The sequence below is a fragment of the Ovis aries genome, chromosome 2 (assembly GCF_016772045.2).
Source record: "Ovis aries strain OAR_USU_Benz2616 breed Rambouillet chromosome 2, ARS-UI_Ramb_v3.0, whole genome shotgun sequence".
NCBI classification, from domain to species: domain Eukaryota; kingdom Metazoa; phylum Chordata; class Mammalia; order Artiodactyla; family Bovidae; genus Ovis; species Ovis aries.
Genome location: NC_056055.1, coordinates 122,548,771 through 122,576,577, shown reverse-complemented (window position 1 = coordinate 122,576,577; position 27,807 = coordinate 122,548,771). Strand labels below are relative to the sequence as shown.

General features: G+C 34.7%; 1 protein-coding gene across 1 annotated transcript; it reads right to left on the bottom strand.

The window, feature by feature from the left end:
* Window positions 1-363: 363 nt before the first annotated feature.
* On the bottom strand, window positions 364-20,270 carry ZSWIM2 (zinc finger SWIM-type containing 2). Its single transcript, XM_004004518.5, has 9 exons — window positions 20,083-20,270; window positions 18,528-18,604; window positions 17,127-17,167; window positions 10,694-10,904; window positions 8,944-9,195; window positions 5,532-5,616; window positions 4,762-4,874; window positions 2,074-2,227; window positions 364-1,270 (listed from the first exon to the last, which is right to left on the bottom strand). Exons 1-9 carry the CDS (start codon window positions 20,245-20,247, stop codon window positions 461-463), a joined length of 1,908 nt encoding a protein of 635 aa, XP_004004567.1. The 5' UTR covers window positions 20,248-20,270; the 3' UTR covers window positions 364-460.
* Between the last annotated feature and the right edge of the window lie 7,537 nt (window positions 20,271-27,807).

Below are 27,807 nucleotides of genomic sequence, written 5' to 3'. Positions count from 1 at the left end.
TGGTGATCATTAGTTTGCAAAACGTAAAAAATAACTAGAAAGAATCCCTGTATGTTACATGTCATCAAACGAAATGTTTGAAAACAGTAACTCAATGCAAGGAAAATCTATTTCCTTAATTAAAAATAATTAATTTAATCAATGTAAAGTCATAGGTAAAATTTCTAAAAATTATTTATAATTCAAAAGACCTTGAAACATACTTGTCAATACTTTAAGTCTTATAAGAAATGAGGTCATTTCCTTAGGTTGTTATTCATAGACAATAGGCAAAATAAAAACAGAGAATTTTGTGTATATATATATATATATATATATATATGTCATTATTCATAGACAAGTAGGCAAAATAATAGCAGAGAATTTTATATATTTTTTCAAGAGTATATAGCATTTATTATGTTTTACAAAAATTTTACATTTGATATTCAAATATTTTCTGATTTTAATAAATTAATTTTTATAAATGAACACCTTTCAATATTAAAGATAACTCAGGACTTTTTGTATTTAAAGGGTGAGATATAGGCCTTCTGGATAAATGACTACATTTTGGTCTAATCTTCCCCATACAATTATTATACCTGTTAGACAAACTAAGTTTTGTTGTACCCCAATTGACAATAAGATTTAAATCTGGAAGCAAAGTATTTGATCTCGTGTTGTCCTCTCTTACTTTATTACCAAGAATCTTCTTTGAATTGTGGTTAGTTCCTTTACAACTTTTGTTCATCTTCTGGCTTTGACTAGTGTGGTGTTTTTTATTTATACATGGGTTTTTCATTTCAGTTGGATGTATTATATTCTTGTGATCAATAGAAGGAAAAAGTGTTTGAGATGATGTTTTTCCAAAGGATCCAGTGGGTAAATCTTGGAGATAGCTGGAAAAATGTTGGTTAATTTTACATTCATAGATAGATTTTCTTGAATTTGAATCATCTAGTTTGATAGAATATAGATTGTCTATTGTTATATTCTGATAAGCATCATTTGGACTCTGAGGTGTATTCAATTTTTCAGAATTACGTTGAGGTAAGATAGGTAAAATTCCAGGTTTGTTTTGTTTTAAGACTAATCCAGTACCAGGAATAAAAAGTTCTGGTTCTTCCCTTTTTGGCAGATGAGTGATGTCTGTGTTTGAAACAGAATGATGTACATGTCCATTCACCGCTCTATCTTTCCAGATTAAAGGGTTGTATATAACTTGTCCATCAATAGGGCATGAATTGCACTTGTGGAGTAACCAACTGTCAATACATTTCCTATGAAACTTGAAAAAAAGTTATGCTAATGAGAGATGCAATATCTTATTTATAATATATAGTATTCATATGAATTTTCCCATATCATTACTGTTACTTTTAAAACTTTCATAAAATTGGAAGGTAATACAATTTATCATGTTTTATGGAAATATTTTGAAGAAGTTCTCTTAAAAATGTAGTTGGTTATAGACTGATTGCTATTTTCCAAATTAAAATGAAAAGCCCTCTATGGATACCATTTCACTGTTACTTTCTAATGAATATTATTAAATAATAAAAATGTCATAGCCAACTTGTGTTGAAAACTTATATGATGATGGTAAGACATAATATCATAAATCCTAAAAGTTAATTTATTAAAACAACTTTATCTCAGAAAAAACCTGGTTACCACCACATAGTGATTCAGCAGCATTAAGACTTTGATTCCAGTGAGTCCATTTGAAATAATAGTAAACTATGTCAAATGAAGCATTTCTGTTTCATCTGAAGAATGATAAGTTAGTATAGTCTATAAGCTTTTTCTTTTTATCAGTAAACAAAGAGACAAAAGTATTTAACTTGAAGTGTCATTTTATGTTTCCTCAGTAATATATACAGAAATGAATCTTAATTCATAGGAATCCATTCTTGGGAGGCAGAGCCACCTTCTCAATAGTCTCTGCTCTAGCTTTTTACTCACACTGCTCAATCTGAACATCTCTGCTCATATCCAACTAAAAAAGTAAAAGAAGAGACTTAAATTGCCATTCCATTTGTGAAAACTGGCCCTACAGGGAAAGCCAGACTAAAATGCTGTGACTTCTACCTTGTGAGTGCACGGTAGCAGTCTCGCATGTTGGCCACGACGAAATGCCTTCAAACAAAGTCGACACTGGTATCCCGGAGCAAGCAGTTTACTCTTCTTTGTGATCAGAAAGAGAGGCAGTGACTTTACCACGTGTTTTGGTGTATAAATGTGGCTAAGTGAGAATAAGCAGAGAGATATGAATGGTCATATGTGATTATAGATCAGGAAGCAATCAATAGTACAGGTAATAACCTCCATATAAATAATGCAACTGAACCCAATACTTTTTAGAACTGAAGATAATAAGTCTCATGCATTATAAAGCTTAAAAATCTATTGTCTTGATCTTGAACAAGATGGATCCAATTTCAACATCAACTTCATAAAGAACAAAATGTAGTCATTTCAAACAAAAATACTAACTTGAAATTTTTTGAGTTGAGCTTTTTCACATCAATGAAACCAGAACAGAATTTTGATGAAAACTATATACTTTCATATATATGAGCTGAGCTAACACAAAGGCTGGTGTTTAGAAAAATACAACCCAATTCACTTTGTCATCTGGTAGGAAGTAAGGTGGATGGTAGGCCATATTAAATATTTCAGGCTACTATGATAAATTGGCAGGTCATAGACTATGAAGAAACTTATTTCACATGGGGCATATGCTTACTACTTCAGTACTGTTAGACTATGTAAATGTACTGTAAATATACCAATCCCATTTTTGTAGCCAAAGTACCAGCAAACATGACTTGATTATGCGATGTAAATTTGATGCCACTAGCAGCTGATAAAACAGACAAATATTTAAAACAAAAGCTTGGTTTAAAGGTTAGATGCATTCTTGTTATTCAAAGGTTATTTAAAGTTAAAATATATTCTTAGAAAACTATACTTTTCATTACTCTATAGATACACTTCTCATTAACACTGCAGATAAACTACAAAAATTGCCTTTACCAAGGTTACTTAATTATCAACTAAAAAAAAATTGTGTGTTTCTATCATTTCAGGTTTTTAATCAGTTTTTTCATTTTGAAACTCTTTTATTTACTCCATTTTCTCTGCCTAGAACGTCCTTCTATCCTTGATGTTCTCTTGCCTACCTCCACAATATTTCTTAAACCATTAGTTATACAATTTATCATTCTAATAGGTTGAGGTGTGATACCCAGCCAGGGCCAAGGAAAATGAAGATGGAGAGCCTTTGTATAGGCTCATTTCACACCCACAAAGTATTTTATAGTCCACAAGAGCTATGGTCTCTGAAGTGTGTGGAGCACCCACAGGGCATGGGCTAGGTATCTACTGTCTACTGGGTTGGGCAGAATTCTATCAATTATCTGTCTATCTATCTATATATATATATTATATATATATATATGTAGGATAGAAATTGGAGAAGGTGGTGGCACCCCACTCTAGTACTCTTGCCTGGAAAATCCCATGGACAAAGGAACCTGGTAGGCTGCAGTCCATAGGGTCGCGAAGAGTTGGACACGACTGAGCGACTTCACTTTCACTTTTCACTTTCATGCATTGGAGAAGGAAATGGCAACCCACTTCAGTGTTCTTGCCTGGAGAATCCCAAGGACGGGGAGCCTGGTGGGCTGCCGTCTATGGGGTCGCACAGAGTCAGACACGACTGAAGCAACTTAGCAGCAGTAGCAGCAGGATAGAAATATATATACATAGGATAAAATTTTAAATATATATTATAATGAACAAGCACAAGTTTTGTTTGGTTAATTCATTGAAATTGTCTTTAAAAAAATATTTCAATTTTATTCCATTCTTTTAAAATGAACTTTGTTAATGTTTTATAGTGTACCTAATATAGTAATTATACACAGTAGGCTTAATTTTCTTTCATTGATAAGAAGTATGACAAAAACTGTTCTCTAGTAAAGAGGCTGAGTCAGGGTTTTGAAATACAACCAATCCCTTCAACACTCTTCCATGGGGGTGGAGTAGAGGGGCAATGAGAAAAGAAAGACTTGCTAAGGATGACTTTGCAACCCCATGGACTGTAGCCGGCCAGGCTCCTCTGTTCATTGGATTTCTCAGTAAGAATACTGGAGTGGGTTGCCTTTTCCTTCTCCAGGGGATCTTTGCGACCCAGGGATTGAACCCACGTCTCCTGTATTGACAGGTGAAGGCTTTACCACTGAGCCACCTGGGAAGTTCCAGTGGCTGATTATTTCAAAGCAAATCTCATAGCTAACTGTATTTTTTCTTTATATTAACTCCTATCCATTTTAATTTTATATTTATTTTGATGATCATTACTAAGGAAACTACTATAACTACTATACCCTTAATATAACCTTTGGTAGAATTAATATTAATAATATAATAGTAGACAGCAATATTTGAATATTTACTGTATTAATTTCACATGCACAAAATTTCTATAAGACTGGTTTTTTAACTGTCCCCATTTTAAAGATAAAGAAAAATGTTGCAGGGAGCAGTGAAATAACTAGCCCAAAAGTTGTATAGCCAACCTGCAGCTGTATTAGGACTGGATTTAAGCATTCTGACTCCAGAGCTTTGCTCTTCACTTGAATACTATATCATCTAGTCCATAATAGTATTTCATAAATACATATTTATTGAATAGAGAAATGAATAAAACTTATCCAAACTGAAAAATTATTTAAATATATCCCCAAATACAAATTTCACTGAGAATCTTACTCTTGCTTTTCTTGAAAATGTGGCATCTTTTCCTCTATCTCATTTTTAATATCGACATATTTTACAGTTTTATCTGACCTTTTCTCCAGCGATCTCCATTTTTGATTTCTCTTCTGTAATACATAAAAAGTGAATGTTACTTGGTAATTTGTGGAAACTTTTTACCTTGTGCATTAAAATCAGTAGGATGCATATCAGTAAAATAATAATGTAACGACTCATCATTTTAAAATATAGCTTTTTAACACATTAAAGAAATTGCAAATTATTAGTCATTCTTATATACTGTGGTACAGCTACTCTAACATTATTTTAAAGGTAAAATTTTAACCTATTAATCAATAATGGTAATTGTGGATGTTTTATCTTGTGTAGTAAGTTCAGCACCAGGAGACACTTATTTACTTGTTAAATTCAAGTGATGTAAGAAATTTTAAAACCATAAATCATCGTTAGTAATAAGTCATTTGGTGTGTTGAGATCTTTTATTTCAAAATGAATTTTCAAGCTTGATGGCCATTAATTTCTGTCCTTAAGATTTATATATGATATCATCACATATTTGTTATTGTGTTGAATTTTATAAATTGCTGCTGTAAGAACCAATTGCCTAGAAAACCTTATGAAAAAGTTATCCAAAAATCATGGTCTTTGGTTTTTATTCAGACATAGTCAGCTCTATTCCAGAGTGTTATCTATTCTTAGATTTTACTTAGGTTTACAATGGGACAAATACAAACACTAGATGAAATTCAAGAAGGATACTGTACCTCACGAAACATAAATGAGTGAGAAAGATGGCAGCAGCTATCAAAACAATCCTGGCATAAGTGATATTCTATACATGTGGTACACCTAAAAACGCAAAACACCAAAACATACAGGGAAAAAAAAAAACCTAATTATTTTGATGGTTTTTGGTGAAAAACTCTGGTCAACATTTCCTGGGAACTATGCAGATAATGACAAGGCCCATCTTAAGTCTCACCTATATTAGTTTCCTGTTGCTACTGTAACCACTTACACATTTAGCAGCTTAAACAACACTTTATCTTACAGTTTTGTAGGTTGGAAGTTGGACATGGGTCTCAATGGGTTTCAAATTAAGGGGTCCACAAAAATTGCATTCCTTTTTGGAGGCTATAGGGGAGATCTGCTTTTCTGTCCGTCCTTTTAGAGGCTGCCCTCCTTCCTTAGCTTAGTGTGTCCCTTTCCTCCTCAAAGCAAGCAATGCAGCATCTCTCCGTGCTTTCCTTCCATAGTCACATATCCCTTTTGATTGTCTTCTTTGCCACCCTCTTCCACTTTTAAGAACCCCTGCGATTATACACTGAGCCCAGGCAGTGCAGGATCATCTCCTTGTTTCAAGATCAGATGATTAGCAGTCTGAATTTCACCAAACCTTAATTCTACTACAACATGTAACCCAACATACAGGTTCTGGGCATGAAGATGTGGATATATTGGGGAGGGTATTATTTTGCCTAACACCCACCCACCATGTCTTCCTGGAATCTTATCCTGAATCTTTCTCTAAGTTCCTTAGGTCCAACAGCCTATTAGATATTCTATCATTTGATTACTCAGTGTTTTCCTACGATTTCATGAATGCTAGAGTTATACTTAGTAGAAAGTTTCTTGAAAATAGAAGTGTACTATATTCCCTCTCTTCCCTCACAAAATGGAAAAACCTATATATGTATAAAAAAATTTGCAATAAAAACCATTGATATGATAAAAATTTTCATTTTCTGTCAAATTCAATCTAAACATATGTTACTTACATAAAACTTTGGCACAAGCAGAGAATTCTAATTTACTTGCAGCAATATTCACCAAAAATAACATTTCAAGCAATATAATAATGTTATTTTCTTACTCAAGTTATCAAAGAATGAGAAGATTATTTCCAAGAGAAATGTGGGAAAATATATCCTTCAGACATCTTAGAAACAGCAAGTACTAATTTATTCATTAGTATTATTTATATACACAAGAAAGATTCTTAATAACATCTGAGCAATTTGCCTGGAAAATCCCATGGACGGAGGAGCCTGGAAGGCTGCAGTCCATGGGGTCGCTGAGGCTCGGCACAGCTGAGGACTTCACTTTCACTTTTCACTTGCATGCACTGGAGAAGGAAATGGCAACCCACTCCAGTGTTCTTGCCTGGAGAATCCCTGGACGGCAGAGCCTGGTGGTCTGCCATCTATGGGGTCGCACAGAGTCGGACACAACTGAAGTGACTTACCATCAATGGTGTAATTTATTCAATACATCAGATTATGCTGGGCTAGAAAAAGTTAAGCATCTCTGTATTGATATATATGTGATATTTTTGAAATTAAAAGATAATAAATATTAATAGCTATATTATGAACTTTAATGAAGAAAGAACTTAAAAGCTTTCTAGTTTATCTTGCCTCTTATTCAAACCATTACTAAACCATTGGAAATAGTTCTTTCAGGCTAAGGGATGAAATCTTAGTATTTGAGGGAGTGGAATAGTGCATTCTTTAATTTGTAAAAGAAAATTGATATGGATATGAATAATTGTGAATCAAATGCACATAGAAGTTATTCTGAGAGTGTGGAACAGCAGGCAGGGAGCAGAACAGTGGAGAATGCCTGAATTGAGGGGTAGTAGGAAGAATCACCCATGGGGACAGAAAGTGCAGTCAGAGGGACAGAGGAGAACAGTCATTAACAAAAACAAGCCATTCACTCATTAACCATTTGAGGAACACATCACTATAAAGACTGAAAAATTTACAGTGACGTTCACCTGTCCTTATTCCCCACCCGAGCTATTTCTCCCAACTTACTTTTCCACGCGTTATCTTAGTCCCTTATTTTTCTTACTCACCCCTCCTGAAAAAATTCAGATTGCCAAAACAATGGGTGCTAGTGCCAAATATCAAGTCTTTCCTTTTTCTAGAATTTCTTTAACCAATATTCCAGAGACTGTCTGAACACTTCCTGCTAAACCTTATAAAAATTCTGCCCTTCTTCCTCAAGTGAAAAGGCTCCTTTGGAGCTTTCCCAGGCTAGCTATTTTCCAATAAAGACTTTTGCGGACAGTGCTCTGGCTGATTTGTTTTTACGTGACACATTGAGAAAACAAAGTATTAGAACAGTTCCAAGAGGGAGGTATCATTCACTGTTGGGGTGATAGAAACAGGTCTATAGTTTTATGAGAGGGTTTTAAAAATTTATTAATTGGACTCATCATAATGTAACTCCAGGAAGACTGACTGCATTTTAGAAAATTTTTAACAAAGGTTGAAACAAGATATTTTCTTCTTCATACAGTTAACTTTTAAGATTTTAATTATTAAAGAACAATTTTCCAAGCAGAGCAATTATTGTGGGACTTGTGGGAAAGTTTGAGGATTACTTAAAAAGTAATGAAAATTTCTTTCTCTCCTAAGTATCTTGTTGTGGTGGTTTAAGATATAAAAGAAAACAAAACATGCATCGTTGCAGTTTGGAGTTGGGGGGAAATTAACTTCAGTTGATCTAGTCAATATCCCTCTGGCTCAGTCCTAGAAGTTTTCGGCAATGACTTCATAGGCGGTTCAAAGAAAATACAGGGGATGAGAGGTCTCTCTAGCAGGGCTCTGAGTTTGCAAACTGATTTAAGCCAAATTATAAAGTGTCTGCCTGCAATGCGGGAGACCTGGGTTCGATCCCTGGGTTGGGAAGATCCCTTGGAGAAGGAAATGGCAACCCACTCCAGTATTCTTGCCTGGAGAATCTCATGGGCAGAGGAGCCTGGTGGGCTATAGTCCACGGAGTCGCAAAGAGTTGGACACGACTGAGTGACTTCATTTTCATTTTCATAAATCCTGTGTTCAGAGCTTCCAAGAAAGAATGCTAGTTCAGACTCACAATCTAGACCAGAATGCAAAGTTAATACTCTGTGTGAGTAAAGGAAATAAAACAACTGAAATTCCTGAGGTACAGGGCTGACATAGATTACTAGTCTGAAAATCCTGAATAAGCAGCCTAATCTTATATAGGGCAAACACAAAAACAAAACAAAACCCAACCCCCCAAACAAAACAGAAACAAAAAATAAAGGAAGAAAAGAAGTTTAAATGACTAATAGTCTAATGTTCAAAGTTTTCTAAATTTAAAAAAAAAGAGCACAAGCTTATAATTTTACTAACTGATACTTACTTATAACACTTCCCCTCAAGTGGAAATTGTTGACAGTTATTACAAGGAATTCCAAGATGCTTGTCTAATCGTTCTTTCTCAGATGCAGTCACAAGTTTGTTAGAGTTTTTGAATTCCTCTAAAATAAGATTTAATGGTCCAAAGTCTTTCCTACACAGAGGACATTTCAACATGGAAGAGTTCAATGTCACATCCTGATAATTAGCTAAGATCTTCATACATTTTATATGAACACTATTGCCACAGCCAAACCTGTTAGAAATAAAATCCATGTTTACCATTTGTATGCAGCAAAGTTTATTTACATAAATAAGTTTTCTGTGCTACCATTTTTATTTCCCATAAAAATAGATTCGGAACTGATCATTTATAGCTTGATTACAGACATAGACAGGGCTTCCCTGATGGCTCAGTGGTAAAGAATTCACCAGCAATTCAGGAGGCATGAGACACAAGTTTGATCTCTGGGTAAGGAAGATCCCCTGGAGGAGGAAATAGCAACCCTCTCCATCATTCTTGCCTAAAAAATCCCATGGACAGAGGAGTCTGGTGAGCTATAGTCCAGAGTCACGAGGAACTGGACACAACTGAGGAACTGAGCGCACACACACACGTAAATACTATCTTATCTATCTAGTCTAATCTAATCCATCATATTTAATTTAGTATATCAGAATTCCAGACAAAATGTTCCCCATTTCAATGAAATTGGCAGTAAAAGATTTTGCATCATTATGCTTTCATTTTTAAATTGAGAATGAATACAGTCTTAGCAAAGAGGATAATTATAATAATAATTATTATTATTAAATAAAAATTGTTACTGAGAGCAGAGGCGTCACCTTATTTTCTAGAAATTACACTAACACGAATGTGGTAGTACCCAGTTAATATCTGCTGAGAGAAATAATATTTGGGGAAATAGTTAATAATTTCAAAATATGCAAAGGAAGCAGCTATGTGAAAAAATACAACGTGGATGAAAATTTTAGTAAATAACCAAGGAAAAAAAAGAGTTAAAAAGTTAAATACCAAGTGGCTGCTCAAATTTTCCAAGTCCAACTTTATAGTGCCTTTAAGAATAGTTGAGTACAAAGCTCTTAATAAACATTTATGTATAAGTGGAATTTTGAATTATTTAGGTTTAAAGATAAAATTTAGAAAAGCTTAAGAAAATTTTTTATCGTTTTAAACTAAAATAATCATTACTTTCAGTAAACTCTTTGTAACCACTCTAAGCAATGGCATTTGTTCATGCTAAGCCATTTCAGTCATGTCCGAATCTTTGCGACCCCATGGACTTGTAGCCCACCAGGCTCTTCTGTCCATGGGATTCTCCAGGCAAGAAGAATGGAGTGGGCTGCCACGTGTTCCTCCAGGGGATCTTTGGGTCCCAGGGATCAAACCTGCATCTCACATCTCCTGCATTAACAGGCGGCTTATAAGCCATGGCATTTGTTCATGTGTATAGTACAAAAACATGAAAATTATCTACTTTAATAATTTAAAGTGAAAAGGGAAATAAGGTAGAATTTATTTTTTAATTTTCACCCTTTAAATGTAGCCAGAAATATTTAGAATAAGAACAGGACATCTTTAAACATATATGTTAGGAAATAAAAGGCCAATTAAATATGATTGCTTAAATATGTATTATTTTTCTATCAACATGTTTCATAACAATATATTATAACACATTAAATTAGGACTTTTTCATAAGTTTGTAGAATCTAAGGAAAACTCACATCACCTGCAAAAGGTGACAGGAAGCATTTTCTCTAAAAGTACTTCTTGACAAATAGAGCAGATATCATCTGAACTGATCTCTTTCTGTTTAATGTAACCGTCTTCTTCAATCTGTGGATTTTCATCGTTCATTTCTCGTTGGGGAGTTTGAACTCGATGTATTCCCTGAAGCAAATCGTTGATTTCTCTTTCCACAAGACCTAACTGCAAAGCAGCTAGTGATAAATTCCAAAGTATTAAAATTTGATGGCAAATTGAAGATACAGAAACAGCTTAAGCTGAAAGTCAGCATTTTTTATTCCAAATATCAGAAAGACAGACTTGGTTGAATTATTACACTGACATTTACTATTTTTTGTATTCCTTTCAGAGCCAAAAGGTCAGAAGAGGGTTATTTATAGAAAGAATGGAAGTTATCTCTTATTTTCTTGTTACTGTAAAAAGTTGGTACAAGCAGTACCTTATAAACATTTCAGATTAATTATATGACAGTGTTCATCCTTGGACTGGTACTGTAATCAACTCTTACATTTTTATCTCTTATTCAAAACAAATACTTTATCAACATACAAGAGTATTAAAAGAATGGATGCAAATTCAGAAAGGGGAAGAGATATTTGAGCAGTTAGTATAATTAATATTTGCTAGATGACTAAATTAGTAAGTAGATTATGAGAGAGCAAGACTCCACGGTGCCTATTTTCCTTTCTCAGTTTTACGCCCCTACAAGAGCATCTGGGTAGCCACATCCTTCACAGCTTTGGTCAGTATTCCTCAGGACAACCTATGAGGAACTATATTATCTACACCCTGGGATGTGCAATTTCTGAATTCTGTCCGACCTGGCGCTCTCAGGGCGTGTAGTTTTTGATCAAGGCATCCTAGATTCCTTTTTTCTCTGGCCCATTCCCATGTTCTTTTCTCTTCCTCTCTCCTTAACATGCCATAATTAAAATGCCAGCTGTTATTGGCCCCCCCTGAGTTCTAGTCATTTTATACATTCTTTAAAACAAACAGATTAAAAAGATAATGAAAGATAATGAAAAACTTGCAAGATAATGAAAAACTTCATTTTCCCCTAAAAAAATTACCACTTACACACTAAAAATACTGAAAACATCATGGTTACATTTGACTATAGAGATCTCTGTTCCTTGTCTAAGGTGGGGTGGCAGGTGGAATGTGGGAGGTTATTATACTTTAATTAACCATTACTTTGGAGGATGAGGGCTATTTGTCACAGAGACAGAGCAACATCTGCTCCCTAAAAAAATGAGGAGGAAAATGAAGAACAAAAGATTTCTCCCCAGTAGCACAAATATTGAATAATAAAATTTCGTAAGATGAGCTGGCTACAAAATATTCTCTGTGGTATAACATGAATCAGAGAATAAAAGGGAGAAACAAAACTCTTCTGAAATTAATTTGGAAAAATTAATGTAAGAGACTATGAAATAATCCTCTTTAATAGAGAAGAGAAAGACAGTTAACCTTATCAGATATCACAATTTATTATAAAAACAATAAAGTATATACAAAACTCATTAAAGAATAAAAATTATGAAACAAGGCTGAAAAGAAGCACTATTTATTAGCTGTTACTGAGATAACTGTAAAAATATGGAGAAAATTAAATTAAGTAAAAAAATACCAATCTCCAATTTATACCAACACAACTACACATGGATGCCATAAGGAAAAATAAAAATAAAATGAAAAAGTTAGCAGAAAAAAATCTCTAAAATACTATGGAAGGACAACTTTCAAAGTATCAAAATAATATACACAAAAAATAAAAATAAGATTAGTAACACACAAAAGCCCACATATATATAACAAAACAATAAAACCATATAAAAAAGAATTATGTCATTAGGAAAACATTTGCAAAGAGGGGTAAACCTTATATTTAGGAAGAGCTTATAGTTTTACTCCAATAAATAAATAGCCAAAGTACTATTTACACATGTAGTACAAATAAGTCAATAGAAGATGTTCAATTTCATTAATACCAAAGAAAAGTGGGTTAAAATCAAAATGAGTCGCAGATATAGAATGAAACCTAAATAAAAGGTAATAAATAAATAAAAGGCTATGTTTCATTTGCCCTATATCAGGGCATTTTGGATTCTAAAGGTATGTCAGATGTATGAAATAATGAAAACTATTTTCTTAATTTACTGGGAATGAATAGATTTACTATGAACTTTGTATCTTTTCTTACTTTGTGTGACTTAGTCTTTTTTTTTTCTAGTATTATAGAAATATCTCAGTTTTTCAAAATTTTCCATGTATCTTTATTTACTTTGGAGACTTAAAATATGCTGTTAAATATATGTAGTATATTAAATATGACTAAAACATGAATCCAGTGTATCAGTTTCCAGCAGAAAACTGATATACTGCTGAAATCATAAATCAGCAAAAGTATTGCTATAAAGCTATACTTATGGGTGACAGACATAAAATATTAATACTTAGAAAAGGAAAAAACCCTCAAACTCACGGATATGGAGAACAGATTGGTGGTTGCCTGAAGGTGTGTAGGAGGGTGGCTAGGAGGTAAGAGAAATGGCTGAAGGTGGTCACAATGTGCAAACTTCCATGTGTAAAATAAATTAGTCATGGGAGCATCAAGCACAGCATGGTGACTACAGTTAATAATACAGTTAATAGTACTGTGTTACGTAGTTGAAAGTTGCTAAGAGAAAAAACTTAAAAATATTCATCACAAGAAAAAAGTTATAATTGTGTGGTTTTGTGATCATTTTGCAATATACATATACAATGAATCATTATGTCATACACCTGAAATTTATATAATGTTTTATGTCAATTATATCTAAATAACAGCAATAGTACTTTTACTCCAAGATCCAATTAATGAGACTTTAGGCTAAAGAAATAACTGAGAGAAGAAGTTTCATATACAAGGAATATAACAGGAACAACTATACTCCAATAAAAATTAATAAAAAAATCAATAGAAATGAGTCATGATAAAAAAGAATATAACAGGTACTTAGAAATAAACGCCAAACAATAGGAGAATGTTAAATAGATTATGACACATAATACTCTGAGTATATCATAATTCATTTAACATTCACTGACAACTTAGAGAGACTATATAGCATTGAAAGTGTTTATAAAGTAACTGTGTGATAAAAGCAGAACACAGAATTCCCACATTTACATTTATTATCTGTATAAATACAAATTCAAAAAAGAAAACAGGAAATAAATATTTATTATATCTTTGTGGTTGGAATTAAAAATTTTTTCATTAAGTGTGGTTTTTATTTTATCCATAAATATTTAACTGAAAAAAGGAATAGATGGGATTTACTAGACATTGCATTTAGAAAAAACTCATTAGGCAATAAAGCTAGGTTTCGCTGGGAAATATTTGTGGGGTGATGGGAAAAATATTCAGTGTTCAAAAACTGATATTTTTATGAAAAATTCCTATGTGACCATCTTTGTGCTCAGTTCACTGGTCACTCTTTGTGACCAACCAGGCTCCTTTGTCCATGGGATTTTTTAATCAAAGGTACTGGAGTGGGTTGTCATTTCCTTCTTCAACCATCTTTGTAGGTCTTCAAAAATAAAAGCAAGTCTCAGGTTTCTGGAATGCAACACTAAGGTACAAATAATTGTTTCCAGATTTGTTTTAGGAAAGAATCTATGAATAATGTTCAAAATGTTTCTGCTTCATTATTAGTAACCTTCTTCTCTACATTTATATACTTTACATAATAATGAATAGCTGTTTATAGCTTTCTTTGGATTACTCTAATTTTCCTGCATGTTTGTTCTAGCTTTCATTTAAATGATACATTTCAACATTATTGAGACATACTTTCTTTGAATATTTATACACAAAGGATTTTCTCAATGTTGAGTAGCTAAAACATATTTTAAATATTATATGAAATATTTTTAGTAGGACATATAATTTTTCAAAATTCATATATAGGATCAAATTTAAGCATTTATAAACTTTCCTACTACAGGGATACTTAATAATAAAAAGAATAAGACACGATTTCTGCTTTCAAGAATACAAAGGATAATATGATACAAAATATTAAAGTTATCCATATGAAATTACTATTTTCATAGATAAAAAAATATTGGCAATTCATGTGATTCAATTTACTTAAAAAATAACCTAGCAGAGCTCTCAACTAAAATGCAGTACAATAAATATTTGCTGAATATAATTGGGTGGAGTTGTACTGTGCAATTCAATAGCCATTGGTTACTGAGCACTTGAAATGTGGATAGTGTGACTGAAAAATTGAATTTTAAATGTTGTTTTATTTAAATTTAAATGGAAGGCTAATAATCTACAATTTTTGGAAATTTAGAAGTATGTTTACAACAATTTATGTGTTATCTGAATCTATTTTTCAACTTAATATTTTATGATATCTAAATGCAGATCAAGCTTTTCTAATGAAAATACACTCAACTCAGTGTCTGAGTTGAGATGTACTGTAAGTGTAAAAGACATACTAGATTTTGAAGACAAAGGGAAAAACATCACACGATCTCATAATTTTTATATTGATTACATGCTGACATATTTTTATGTATTGGGTTAAAATAAAATATATTATTAAGACTAATTTTCCTATTTCTTTTTACTTTTTATAATATGGTTACTAGAAAATTATACATGTGCTTCACATTATATTTCTAATGGGCAGTGTAGTATAGAAGAAGCTTGTGACATGATATGGAAAATAGTGTAGAGGATGTGAACATTTAACTGTAAGTAGATAGAACAGAGAAACAGAGAAGAAAACAATATGCCTGTGTATGAAGGATTGGGAGAGGCTGAAGTGAAAAGTAAGTGACATTTCAGAAAGAACCTTTTGTCTACAATGTGAAGGAGTCAGCAGCAAAGTGCAGGTGCTGGGAACAAGGAGGCTACTGAGAATAGTACTAAAGGCTGAGGAAGTTTGACCGACAGTGAGAATGAGGAGAGGTGAGAGCACAGTTGAGAAGTAGGGACGATGTAACATAGACAGGATTTATACCAGAGAAGAGGATGAGAAATGAAAAACCAAGGATGCCGGAGCGTCTAGCTTTGAGACTACAGAAAAGGGAAAGTCAGCCTGTGAGCTGGGGAATGCGACAGGGGAACACATAGGGGGGAACGGAGTACTCAAATTGCCCGTGCGCCCTCCAGAACTGCGCTGCTCAGAAGGCAGGTGGAAGCGCCGGCCTCCTGATGAGATGGAGAAATCACTGTTACAGGGCTAACAAGGGGAGACAGGCAACGTGAGACGTTTCTAAGAAAATAGGTGGTGGCGGTGGTTTGGTTGCCAAGTGTGTCCAGCTCTTTTGCGGCTCCATGGACTGTAGTTCGCCAGGCTCCTCTGTCCATGCGATTTTTCCAGGCAAGAATACTGGAGTGGGTTGCCACTTCCTTCTCCAGGAAATGCAATTTCTGGGCCCATGGATCAAATCTATGTCTCCTGCTTGGCAGGTGGTCTCCTAAACTGCTGGCAGTTTCTTTTACTGCTGAGCCACCAGGGAATGTATATGTGGAGAGAAGAATATAAAGGAAAAATGACTGTGAAACACTAATATTAATTTATTGTCTATTAGAAATTATAAATGTCTACTGTTATTGTACTTATAAAATACTTTGAGGGGAATGAACTTGCCTAAATAGAATCTATACCCTGAATTGGAAAAAAACTAATTATTACTTTAATTGTTATGAATATTATAGACATTTATTAATAAATTTTAAAATGCTTTTGTAGTTCTTGGATGAATCTAGTATAGGTTAAATAAATCTTTGCAGGAAACACTTTGATAATGACAGCATCTTTATTATAAAATGTACAAATCTAATTAACTTGTAATAGAATTATTTTTCTCTTTTATTTTTGAGGATTCTAGAATTTATTTTTAAGTTGAAAATTATAAAAATTTTCATATGCCTGATTTTAAACTCGATTTACTGAGTTTACTGTCATTAGTTATTTTACTCTAAAAAATATACATTTTTGCATAAAAACTTGTCAGTAAATAATTTTAAAAGAAATTATGTATCATGTCAACTGTCTATTTCTGGGATCTGAACAATTTTTTATTTTTCTCACAATTGAAATAAAATTAGATATAGAGACTACTGTGAATTCTTCCTTAGAATACATAAGGAAAGTCTACTGGAAATCTGGCAATTATTTCATCTCATTTATTATTAAGTGCTTTTAAATTTGAAATGTCATATAAAGTTACATTTTTTTGTTATACAGAAAAATGTTCCAATTGTCTTAAATGTAACAAACTGCATTACAGACAGCTGTCAGATCACCTAGAAAAATAACTGCCTAAATTTAGATATGTCTAAATAAAAAATTCTAAAATTTGTTAACTTTAAATTAGTAAAAACACACACAAACACAACTTACATTCATGATTCCTTGGGAGCCTGAATTTTTTCAACAAGACCCTAATATCCAAAAGTAGAAAACCAAAATGAAACATTTATTTTTGACATAAGCTCAAAAGGTATTATTAATTTTAGAACAGGAATGGCATTACAGAATTTACATTGCTGAACACATTAGGTATAAATCTAAAATTCTCATCATTTTCTGTTATAAGACATTAAATTTATGTTTTAAAATAAGTGAAAAACATATTAAAAACATATGATCCATGGAAACAAAAGGCATTTGCAATAAAGAGATTTGTCAGAGAGAACCCATATATTTCTTTATGACATAGAGTAGTTCACAAAGAAAGGTTAGTGAGGGAATCTAAGTATTCATAGCACTCCTTTTAAACTGCCCTGGAAGCTTCCTTCAAGTAGGAAATGGCAATCTACTCCAGCATTCTTGACTGGAGAATCTCATGGACAGAGGAGCCTGGTGGGCTACAGTACATGGGGTCACAAATCCGATACAACTGAGCAACTAACACAAAAGCTTCCTACTCCTGGAAATGGAGGAATTTTCTAGATAATTCCTGTTTTCCTATACATATCACTTTTAATGTATGACAGAAAAATACTTTCAAATATTATCAACTAAAATGGAATATGACTCTTAAAAAAGTGGGAAGCATATTTTATATTATTACTTAAATATCTTAAATATACATTAGTATATTAAACACTTGGATTATATTTCCACTAAATTTATGGTTAATATACTGCAAAAAATGTTACATTACATAAAAATCAGAACAGAACACCCTTGTCCTAAGGAAACTGGCATAAAATAGAAATAGAAAAAATCTATTTTATGTAAAATAATAAAACCAAATTGCAAGCTTTGAAAGGTCCATAGGTGAAGGGAATGTTTTTTGTTTTTCATTTCTGGGATCCCCTACAAACAGGTTCTGACTCTAGCGGAAAAATTCTAGATTTGACATAAGTAATCTAAGAGTCCTACTTCAGTTTTGAAAATTCATAGTCAAATGCTTACTGAAAAGGATGCAATAAAATTTTTAAAAATCATAATGAACTATGTAATTATCATCACTGATGTGAATCAGGAGATTGTTTTGTTGTTAGATTTCACCTTTGTACATAATAAAAATCTAAACATTGATTTTTTCTTATTAAAAACAATATAATTACAAACATGTAGAGGTGGTAGTATGTTTCTCAATTTAAATCTTACTTAATTTTTGGGTTGAAATAAAATACCTCAAACTATATCGACTATATTGAAAAGTTATGATCATTTTACCTTTATATTTTCTCAACACCAAATTTCTTTAATCTTAGGGAACTCAAACCATGAAAAAGGCAAAATATGTAATAAACCATGATTTTTTTTGTGGAAGATCATTACATCACTTACCAGCATATGTGCTTACAAAGTTCCCCTCCTTTCAGAAATGTGGAACAATTACAAACATGAGGATTTCCTAGAGAAACCTTCAAAAGAAAAACGCATACTTATAAAAAAAAACCCTCGTCAATTTTTAGATTATAGAGTAAAATTAAGTTAATAACTGGATTAACAGAGATTTCAGCTCATAGTTTAGTTGACTCCAAAAGGCTAAATACAGTCTACTTGCTGCTGCTAAATCGCTTCAGTCGTGTCCGACTCTGAGCGACCCCATAGACGGCAGCCCACCAGGCTCCCCAGTCCCTGGGATTCTCCAGGCAAGAACAATGGAGTGGGTTGCCATTTCCTTTTCCAAGGCATGAAAGTGAAAAGTGAAAGTGAAGTCGCTCAGTCGTGTCCGACTCTCAGCGACCCCATGGACTGCAGCCCACCAGGCTCCTTTGTCCATGGGATTGTCCAGGCAAGAGTACTGGAGTGGGGTGCCATTGCCTTCTCCCAGTCTACATGCGACATCTTAATTCTTGACACCAGTCTAATTTTCCACTTCAATATTCTTTGCCTTGCTCAACAAATTGTATTGTCAGCTAAGATTGTTTTTTAAAAGTCCTATGCTTAGGTAAGTGAAAAGAAATCTAATTTTAAAAGCTTGAAAGAAAAATCTATCAAATTTTAACTGAAAGGAATTTCTACTTTGCAGTGTAGCTAAAGACTGTTAGTAATTGAGTACTTCCCGGGTTTTTGTTTTGTGCATATATTTCAATTAGTGAGTGTATTTAATTTTACTTACTAAGTCTATACTGGCTTAAACTATTAAACGCCCTAAGTGTTGTAAGTGGGAAAAGGAAGTCTGAGATAAGCATAGATTAGTAATCTGTACTCAGTACTTAAAATGCATGACAACTTAATAATTAAATTTATTATTAAAATTAATTTAAAATTAAATTAATTTAATTTAATAACATAAAATTAAAAGATTCCAGGTCAACTTCTGGGAGGTAGAGCGGTGGCTGATTTTTGACTGATGAGAGCAGGATATGTGAAAATTAAATATCTGTAGTTTTCAGCAAAATTGAAAAGAATTTTTATTCATCAAGACCTTTCCAAGGAAACGCCATTTAAGCCACACTTTAAAAGTGTCTCGTTATAGCCTTCGAGAGACAAAAAAAGTAAAGAAAATCCAATTTTATTTATCCAGCAAATATATACGGCTTGTAAACAGATTGGTCGATTTTCATTTCACCTGCGTTACAGGGCTAATGACTGCTAATGGATCCGAGAATTTACATAAAAGCAAACCATATACTCAAATAAAACCTGCTGTGTTTCCAAGCCCGAAGATCAAGGGCCATCATCTTAGAAGAGCTGGATACGATTTCGAGCCTTAACCTCCAATAACGGAACTTTTCTAACAAATACTATTTTGTTCGGCAATGCGCACGTCTTTAAAGTCTGGAACACTCGCGGGTGAGGGTCGGCAGCGAGTAGCTACAACACAAGGTGGGTCTGGGGGGAATGGGCGGGTCCGCCTGGCTAGAAGCCGAGGCGAGTTGGGGGCGGTAGTTACTCGGAAATCCCTGTTTTCCGGTTCCTCCTCTCTCAGCAGAAAGGCGGTGGGGCCCATCTCTCGCAGAAGGTAGATGGTGCTGCTCAGCGCTTGGTCTTGTTGCCAGCTGAGGCGGTCGATCAAGTGTTTTCGCCTCTCAGAGGCTTTACAGCCCCCGCGAAGCATCTTGCCCGGGTTAGGGCTAAGGCAGCAGCAGTTCAGCCAGGCTGTCGGAGTCGCCAGCCGGTCTCCATGACAACCGCGTGCCGGTTGGTTGCATGGTGACGGTATTTAGGCTCCCCGGTATCCCGGCGTGCCTTGCGCTGAGGTGTCGCTTTGCAAGATTACACCCTCCTCCACTCCTTCGAGAAGCAAAGATCTTAACCGCGGAGTGTTTCTCATCCCCAACGCTGGCGGTCGAAGACATCACTGTCTAATCTCTCGCGTTCCTTCTGCTAGTTCCTCACAGGCGGGGCTCGTGAATTCTGTTAGGACAGCCGCACAACCCGGTTACAGTTAGGTTTCTGGATGTTAACATTATCTTGTAATGATTCACTGTTTTTATCCGAAAGACGATCCACAAACATTTCCCGATTGCTCACTAGGTGCATAATCAGAATTAATCGCTGGAGGAAGATCAATGATGTGGAACACAGCATTCTAACCTGGAAGCTAGACTCTTTAAATAGCGATGTATGTGTTGGTGTGCTCAGCATGTTTATATTGAATGTTTGGGTAGGGATGGGTGTTAGGGGGAGGGGTGGGTGCAGAATCCATTGCCTCCATGCCCTCTAAATTTACAAATACCTGTTTAAGGAATAAGGTATGTAATGTTCATCGGATAGTTCAAATAGACTATGAGCTCTGTTACTACGTTCAGGAGGACAGCAATAATAAAGTGTGAGTCAAGTGAAGAAGCCATATTACTGGAATCTGTCTTTAAAAGTGAAATCAGGAAATGACCAGTTTTGACCCAGTAACATAAAGTTGAGGGATATTTGTCCTATTTTATCATGGAAGTGAGTGAAGTCGCTCAGTCGTGTCCAACTCTTTGCAACCCCATGGACACCAGGCTCCTCCGTCCATGGGATTTTCTAGGCAAGAGTACTGGAGTGGGTTGCCATTTCCTTCTCCAGGGAACTTCCCAACCCAGGGATCGAATCCAGGTCTCCCACATTGTAGACAGACGCTTTCGGTCTGAGCCACCAGGGAAGTTTATTATTTTATCATGGAAGGAACTCACAACTCGGTATGTGAAGAGCAGGAGGAGAAAATGGTCAAAGGCCCTGATATGAAAGAAGATGATAGAAATGGCAGCTTTCACATGTGAGACAACTGAATAAACAGCATCCAATCCTAGGTCTAAGATTTTAACTTAATTTTATCTCTACTCTCCTATTCTGACTAACAACAACTAGCATACGTGCTACCATACTCCCAACTTTACCATCAATTTAATGGTGCTAGATGTTAAAGTATTATATTAATACATTAAGAAAAAAATCTCATATCCAAACCAAAAGAAATTATAAATTGAATTCATAATTTATTTATTAATACTTATAATTAAAAGGACTCAAAAGACAATCTGCACTTTATGATGAGTAAGGTTTCAGAGTGAAGGCACTTTATTCAATCACCATTTTTTTCCTCTCTCCATGTACATAGATGTCTCCATATAGGTTACATATATATTATGTATATAGCTATTTAAGAATTACTCTGAAGAAACTTAAAAAAATAGCAAATAATTGTTAAAGTTATTTTGTAAATAAGTAAAATTGTTTATTATCATAATTAGGTAATAATACTTGTTACATGTGTAAGTGAAACACACCATTCTCAAAAGATCGTGTCCTTAAGACACAACTGTCATGTCAACTGAATATAGGTTCATAAATTCTATTGGGGGAGATGACAGTAACAGTATTCACACTTTTATTGAAATTAAAAAGGGAAAGCACAGATTGCTAAACAGAACTTTAGTCTAGCTGTAAGACATTTGTTTTTGTATCTGTCAGTTAAGATGTCAAAAACATTTTTATAGCCAGGTTACTATCCCATATGTTTGCTTCATCTCTTAAGAGTATTTTACAGTGGTAATATTTTGCAAATACTAAATAAGGGAATTGTTCCCCTCCAAATTACATTTTGAAGCATATTTCCCAGGAAAGAGGGAAGTGGTTAGTGCTAGAAAGTCACTGATAAGTCATTTGAATAACATGAGCTAAGTTTTAGGCTCTTTAGCAATACAATTTGATTATAAAAGATAGGAATTTAAAATTATTATAACTTCAGATTAAGATATAAAAAACTGGGCCTAGAATATTAGGCCTGGGGACTGTATGAAAGAGAATGCCCTGAGTGGGTAGGAAGAAGAAGAACAGAAGTCAGTGGAAAGTCAGCTACCAGTCTCAACAGGGTGGGTGTGTACCTTGGGGTAAGTATGTGGAGTGGGTGGAGGGATGGATTCAAACAATGAGCTGGGTTTATGAACTAAGAACACCTGGGTGTGTGTGTGTGTGTGTGTGTGTGTGTGTGTGTGTGTGTGTATGTGTGTGTGTGTGTGTGTGTGTGTGTGTGTGTAGTATGCTTGCTTCTGGAATAATGTTAGGGAGGTACAGGCTAGTAGGAAACTTAGGCTTCTGGCTTAGGGCCCTAACACATGATAAGCAATATGCAGAGGTGCCGGTGGAAGACAGGTAAATGAACTGGATTAATGCCCTGATTCTCAAGTGGGTAAAGGTATACAATGAACATAGGAATCTGTGTTTACCTCTAGAGAATGGGCACAAAATAAAGATAATATTAATGAATGCAGGAATCAATGACCTCAAGAATGGAAGGAAACAGAACCAAGAACTCTTGTGGGAAGCACAACATGATACCTTCTATTAAAATAAATCAATAGGTCCAGCACACCTCAGTGGTTCTCAACAGGTGATCAGCAGTGGCCACACTGCAGAAATGACCAGCAAGAGTCCAGGAGACACTGTATGGATTCAAGGTTTCTATCTTTTGTCATCAGACACAAGGTCATATAAGCTTCACTTTCCTCAACACTCATATAATTTGTGGAGAGAGATAGGAGATGGGTAGAAAACTGAATTGCTAAGCATTTTACTCTTAATAATGACGAAGGTACTTTAACATTCCTCTTAGTTTGACTAAACATAAGTCAGATTTCTTCCAGACTTTCACGCATTTACTTTAGAAAATGTTCAGTTGTAAATTTTTCAACTGCCTTTTGAGATACAGATTTTCTCACAGTTTTACATCCTAGTAATATCGTTCTCAAGAACCTGCTAGCCATCCCTTTGAAATACAATCAAGAAAGATATTGCTCCTATCTCCCAGTTTTTGAGGGAATGTGGAGCTGAATTTTGATAATAAATGCTGCTGCTGCTGCTGCTGCTAAGTTGCTTCAGTCGTGTCTGACTCTGTGCAACCCCATAGACAGCAGCCCACCAGGCTCCTTTGTCCCTGGGATTCTCCAGGCAGGAATACTGGAGTGGGTTCTCATTTCCTTCTCCAATGCATCCATGCATGCTAAGTCGCTTCAGTTGTTTCGGACTCTGTGGGACCCCATAGACAGCAGCCCACCAGGCTCCTCTGTCCACAGGATTCTTTAGGCAAGAATACTGGAGTGGGTTGCCATTTAATTCTCTATGATAATAAATGGCCTAATCACATTAACCAATCTCATCTGAAGTACCTCTGGTACTTCCCTTCTGTCTCACTTAAGTCTCACCTTTGTTGCAGTATAGTTGTGGTCAGATTCTCTCCCTTGTCTGTTTTGAATAGACTTATTTGCCTGTTTACTCTGCCAGTACAATTTTATTTTTTGGTGATAGATACCGTTTATCTAAAAACCTTTATTAAAAGAGACTAAATGAGTTTACTAAGTCCTGCTCCCTTCTCCAACCCCAATCCAGTGACTAGGGGAATAGTGGCTAGCAAGGATGATTGGATCATTTATAGAGAAAACATACCTTGATATTCTGCACATCCAACTCTAATATAAATAAATTTGCAACCAACTGTGAGTGGTGTTGATACTTTTAGTTTAAGATAATGCCAAATCCTTTTCAGTCTGAAAAGATTATAAAATTAATAAAAAAAATTAAAAGGTTTCCTTTTCTGATATTAAAACAAACCAGACAGGGATGACCAGATATGGAATAACAGGCTGGTTCAAAATTGGGAAAGGAGTACATCAAGGATGTATATTGTCACCCTACTTATTTAACATATATGCAGAGTACATCATGCAAAATGCTGGGCTGGATGAAGCAGAAGCTGGAGTCAAGACTGCTGGAAGAAATACCAACAACCTCAGATATACAGATGATACCACTCTAATGGCAGAAAGCAAAGAGTAGCTAAAAAACCTCTTGATGAAGGTGAAAGGGGAGAGTGAAAAAGCTGGCTTAAAACTCAACATTCAAAATCTAAGATAGGTCCCATCACTTCATGGCAAATAGATGGGGAAACAATGGAAACAGAGAAACTTTATTTTCTTGGGCTCCAGAATCAATGTGGATGGTGACTGTGGCCATGAAATTAAATGATGCTTGCTCCTTGGAAGAAAAACTATGACCAACCTAGACAGCATGTTAAAAAACAAAGATATCACTTTGTTGACAAAGGTCCATATAGTCAAAGCTATGGTTTTTCCAGTAGTCATGTATGGACGTGAGAGTTGGACCATAAAGAAGGCTGGGTGCTGAAGAATTGATTTCAAACTCTGGTGCTGGAGAAGACTCTTGAGAGTCCCTTGGACAGAAAAGAGATCAGTCAATCTTAAAGGAAATCAACTCTGAATAGTCACAGTTAGGACTGATACTGAAGCTGAAGCTCCAATGCTTTGGTCACCTGATGTGAAGAGAGACTCATTGGAAAAGACCCTGATGCTGGGAAAGATAGAGGGCAGGAGGAGAAGGTGATGATAGAGGATGAGGGATGAGATGGTTGGATGGCATCACTGACTCAGTGGACATGAGTTCAACTCAATGGACACTGGGAGGTGAAGGACAGGGAAGCCTGGGTTGCTGCAGTCCATGGAGTCACAGAGTCAGACATGACTTAACGTCTCAACAACAAGAGAGGGATGAGATAGGCAGAATTCTAAGAATGGCCCCTACGACCTTTGCCCTTGCATAATTCCCTCTCGTGAATATGTCATATTATATGGCAAAAGAGATTTTGCATATGTAATTAAGGTTACTAACCAGTTGATTAAGTTAACAAAAGGAGATAATTTGGGTTATTCTAATCTAATCACACAAGTCCTTTAAAAGCAGAATTTTCTTTGGCTGGTGTTAGAAGGAGAGGCTAGAATTGAAAGATGATTCTGTTGCTGATCTTGGAGACGAAGGGGCCCACCCCAGTGATAAGGCTGGGGTGGAGACAGCTCTAGAAAAAAACAGCAACCTCTGACTGATAGCCAGACAAGAAATGGGGTCCTCAGATCTATAGCAAAGAGAAACTGGATTTTGCCAACAACCTTAATGAGGCTGAAATCAGATTCTTTCCCAGAGTTTCCAGATAAGACCACAGCCTAGCTGATACCTTGATTTTGGCCTTGTAATATCCTGAGCAGAGAACCTAAGTCAGCCCTGCCTTGACTTATGATTTACAGACCTGTAAACTAACAAATGGGTGTTGGTTTAAGCCACTGAGTTTGTGGTAATTTTTTTACATAGCAATATAAAATGAATTGGAAAATTTCAAAAAATTACTAGGACATTCATGGATGAAAAGTGCTGACTGAGGAAAGGGTGTTAAGTTTACTCCGTCTTATCTGCCACCATTGGGCTGGACAACAGAATCACTGATTCTAGGCATAAATATTTTTATCATAGCATATAAATTAGCTTACAGAATATTTAGAAAGGCTACAGAATCAAGGCCACACTAAAGTGAGACACTCAGGAAAGCTGAGATCTCTTACTCCATGAGATTTCGCCAGTGGAAATCCTTCCCACTCTAGAAGCTATGGATTAGATATTAGTACCCTCATTATTATTGCTACAGAAAAACTAAAGGACTTTTAAACTGTGATTGCTAGTTGGGTTGTGTGGTCTCAAAAACTTCACATCTGCCTTTCAAGTCTTGGCAGAAGCTAGTCATGTTAGAGATGAAAAGAAAAAAAAAAAAATCTCAGAAATACAAAAAGAGGATATTACCAAACTGGACAGCTACCAAAATGGGTAAGAGGGAAGAGATTAAAATGGCTTAGTCAGTCAAAAGGAGCAATCAGAGAATAAGAAAGAGCTTTTCTTTTAACTCGATGGACGCGAGTCGGAGTGAACTCCAGAAGTTGGTGATGGACAGGGAGGCCTGGCATGCTGCAATTCATGGGGTCAGAAAGAGTCAGACACGACTGAGCGACTTAACTGAACTGAGTAACAGCAGTAATGGAGACTATGGTAGCAAACTTAACTAGTAATTATTTTCACCAAAACTTTCTTGTAGAAAATGTAACAGCTTATGGCTATAAATTGAAAAATTGAATAAAATTAGCATTGTTTCATATACAAAAAAAAAAAAAAAAAAAAAAAAAAAGAAAACTGATAATCAGGTTTGGTTTAAAACATCCAGAATGACACATTAAAAATCCTTATCTGTCCTTAATAACCAAAATGGAAAAAAATACAAAAAAGAATATACCTATACATATGTATAAGTGAATCACTCTGCTGTACAGCATAAATTAACATTATAAATCAAATATCTTTAAATAAAATAAATTTAAAAAAATAAAAAAAAATAAAAATGACTGTCAAATTAAAAAATTCAATAGAATTTTTGAAAGATGAAGTCAATGATCCAGGATATAAAGAAAAAAGGAAGCAACTGATAAATATTAAAAAAAAAGAAGATTAAGATGGATAAATTCAGACTACTGAGATTTCCAAAGAGAAGAATGAAAGTGAGGAAATTATCAAAGATATAATAAATATAATAAAAGATATTTCCTAAAACAAAGGGGGATAATTTACCTTCAAGTGGAAAGAGCTTATCAAATGCTGAGTCAGATGAGTGAATGACCTAGATATGTGGTTAATAAATTTCAGAACATTGGAGAGAATGAGAAAAAATCTGTCCACATAATGGAAAAAATAGGTTCAAAGAGGCAAATATTAAATAAGCATCAAATTTTTCATTTACATCAGGTGATGCTAAAAGACAGAAGTTCTGAAGGAAATGTCACCAACACAATAATTTTATATCTAGCTACATTATCAAAGTAATGTAATGACACATAGATATTAATGAATAAGGCATTAGAAGATATATACCAGAGAAAGCAGGATTGCTTAAATTTGTATTTATGTATTATTATTATTATTATTATTTTTGCTTAATTTTATGCTTAAATGGTTTTGTTAATCAACACTTGTCCTTTTATATCCCAGGTTATTGTGTGATTCACCAGTTACTTGGGACAACAAATTCTCTTGCTTGAATTAGCTTGAGTGAGTCTCTGCTTTTTTGTTACAAATGAAGTAACTTTTTTAATAGCTAAAATGAGACTCTTTAATAGCTTCATATTTGTGGGGATGTAGAAGAAAGAACGGATCTCGGGCATAGAATCAAAATGCCTTAGATACCGGAGGTAAACAGATGCTAGGAAGAGGGAAGAGTCAAAGATGAGTCTCAAACCCTTGTGACAAGTAACACAGAAGAAAGAATAGATTTGGGCAGAAAGATCTTGAGTCCCAAATTAAACATGTCAATTAC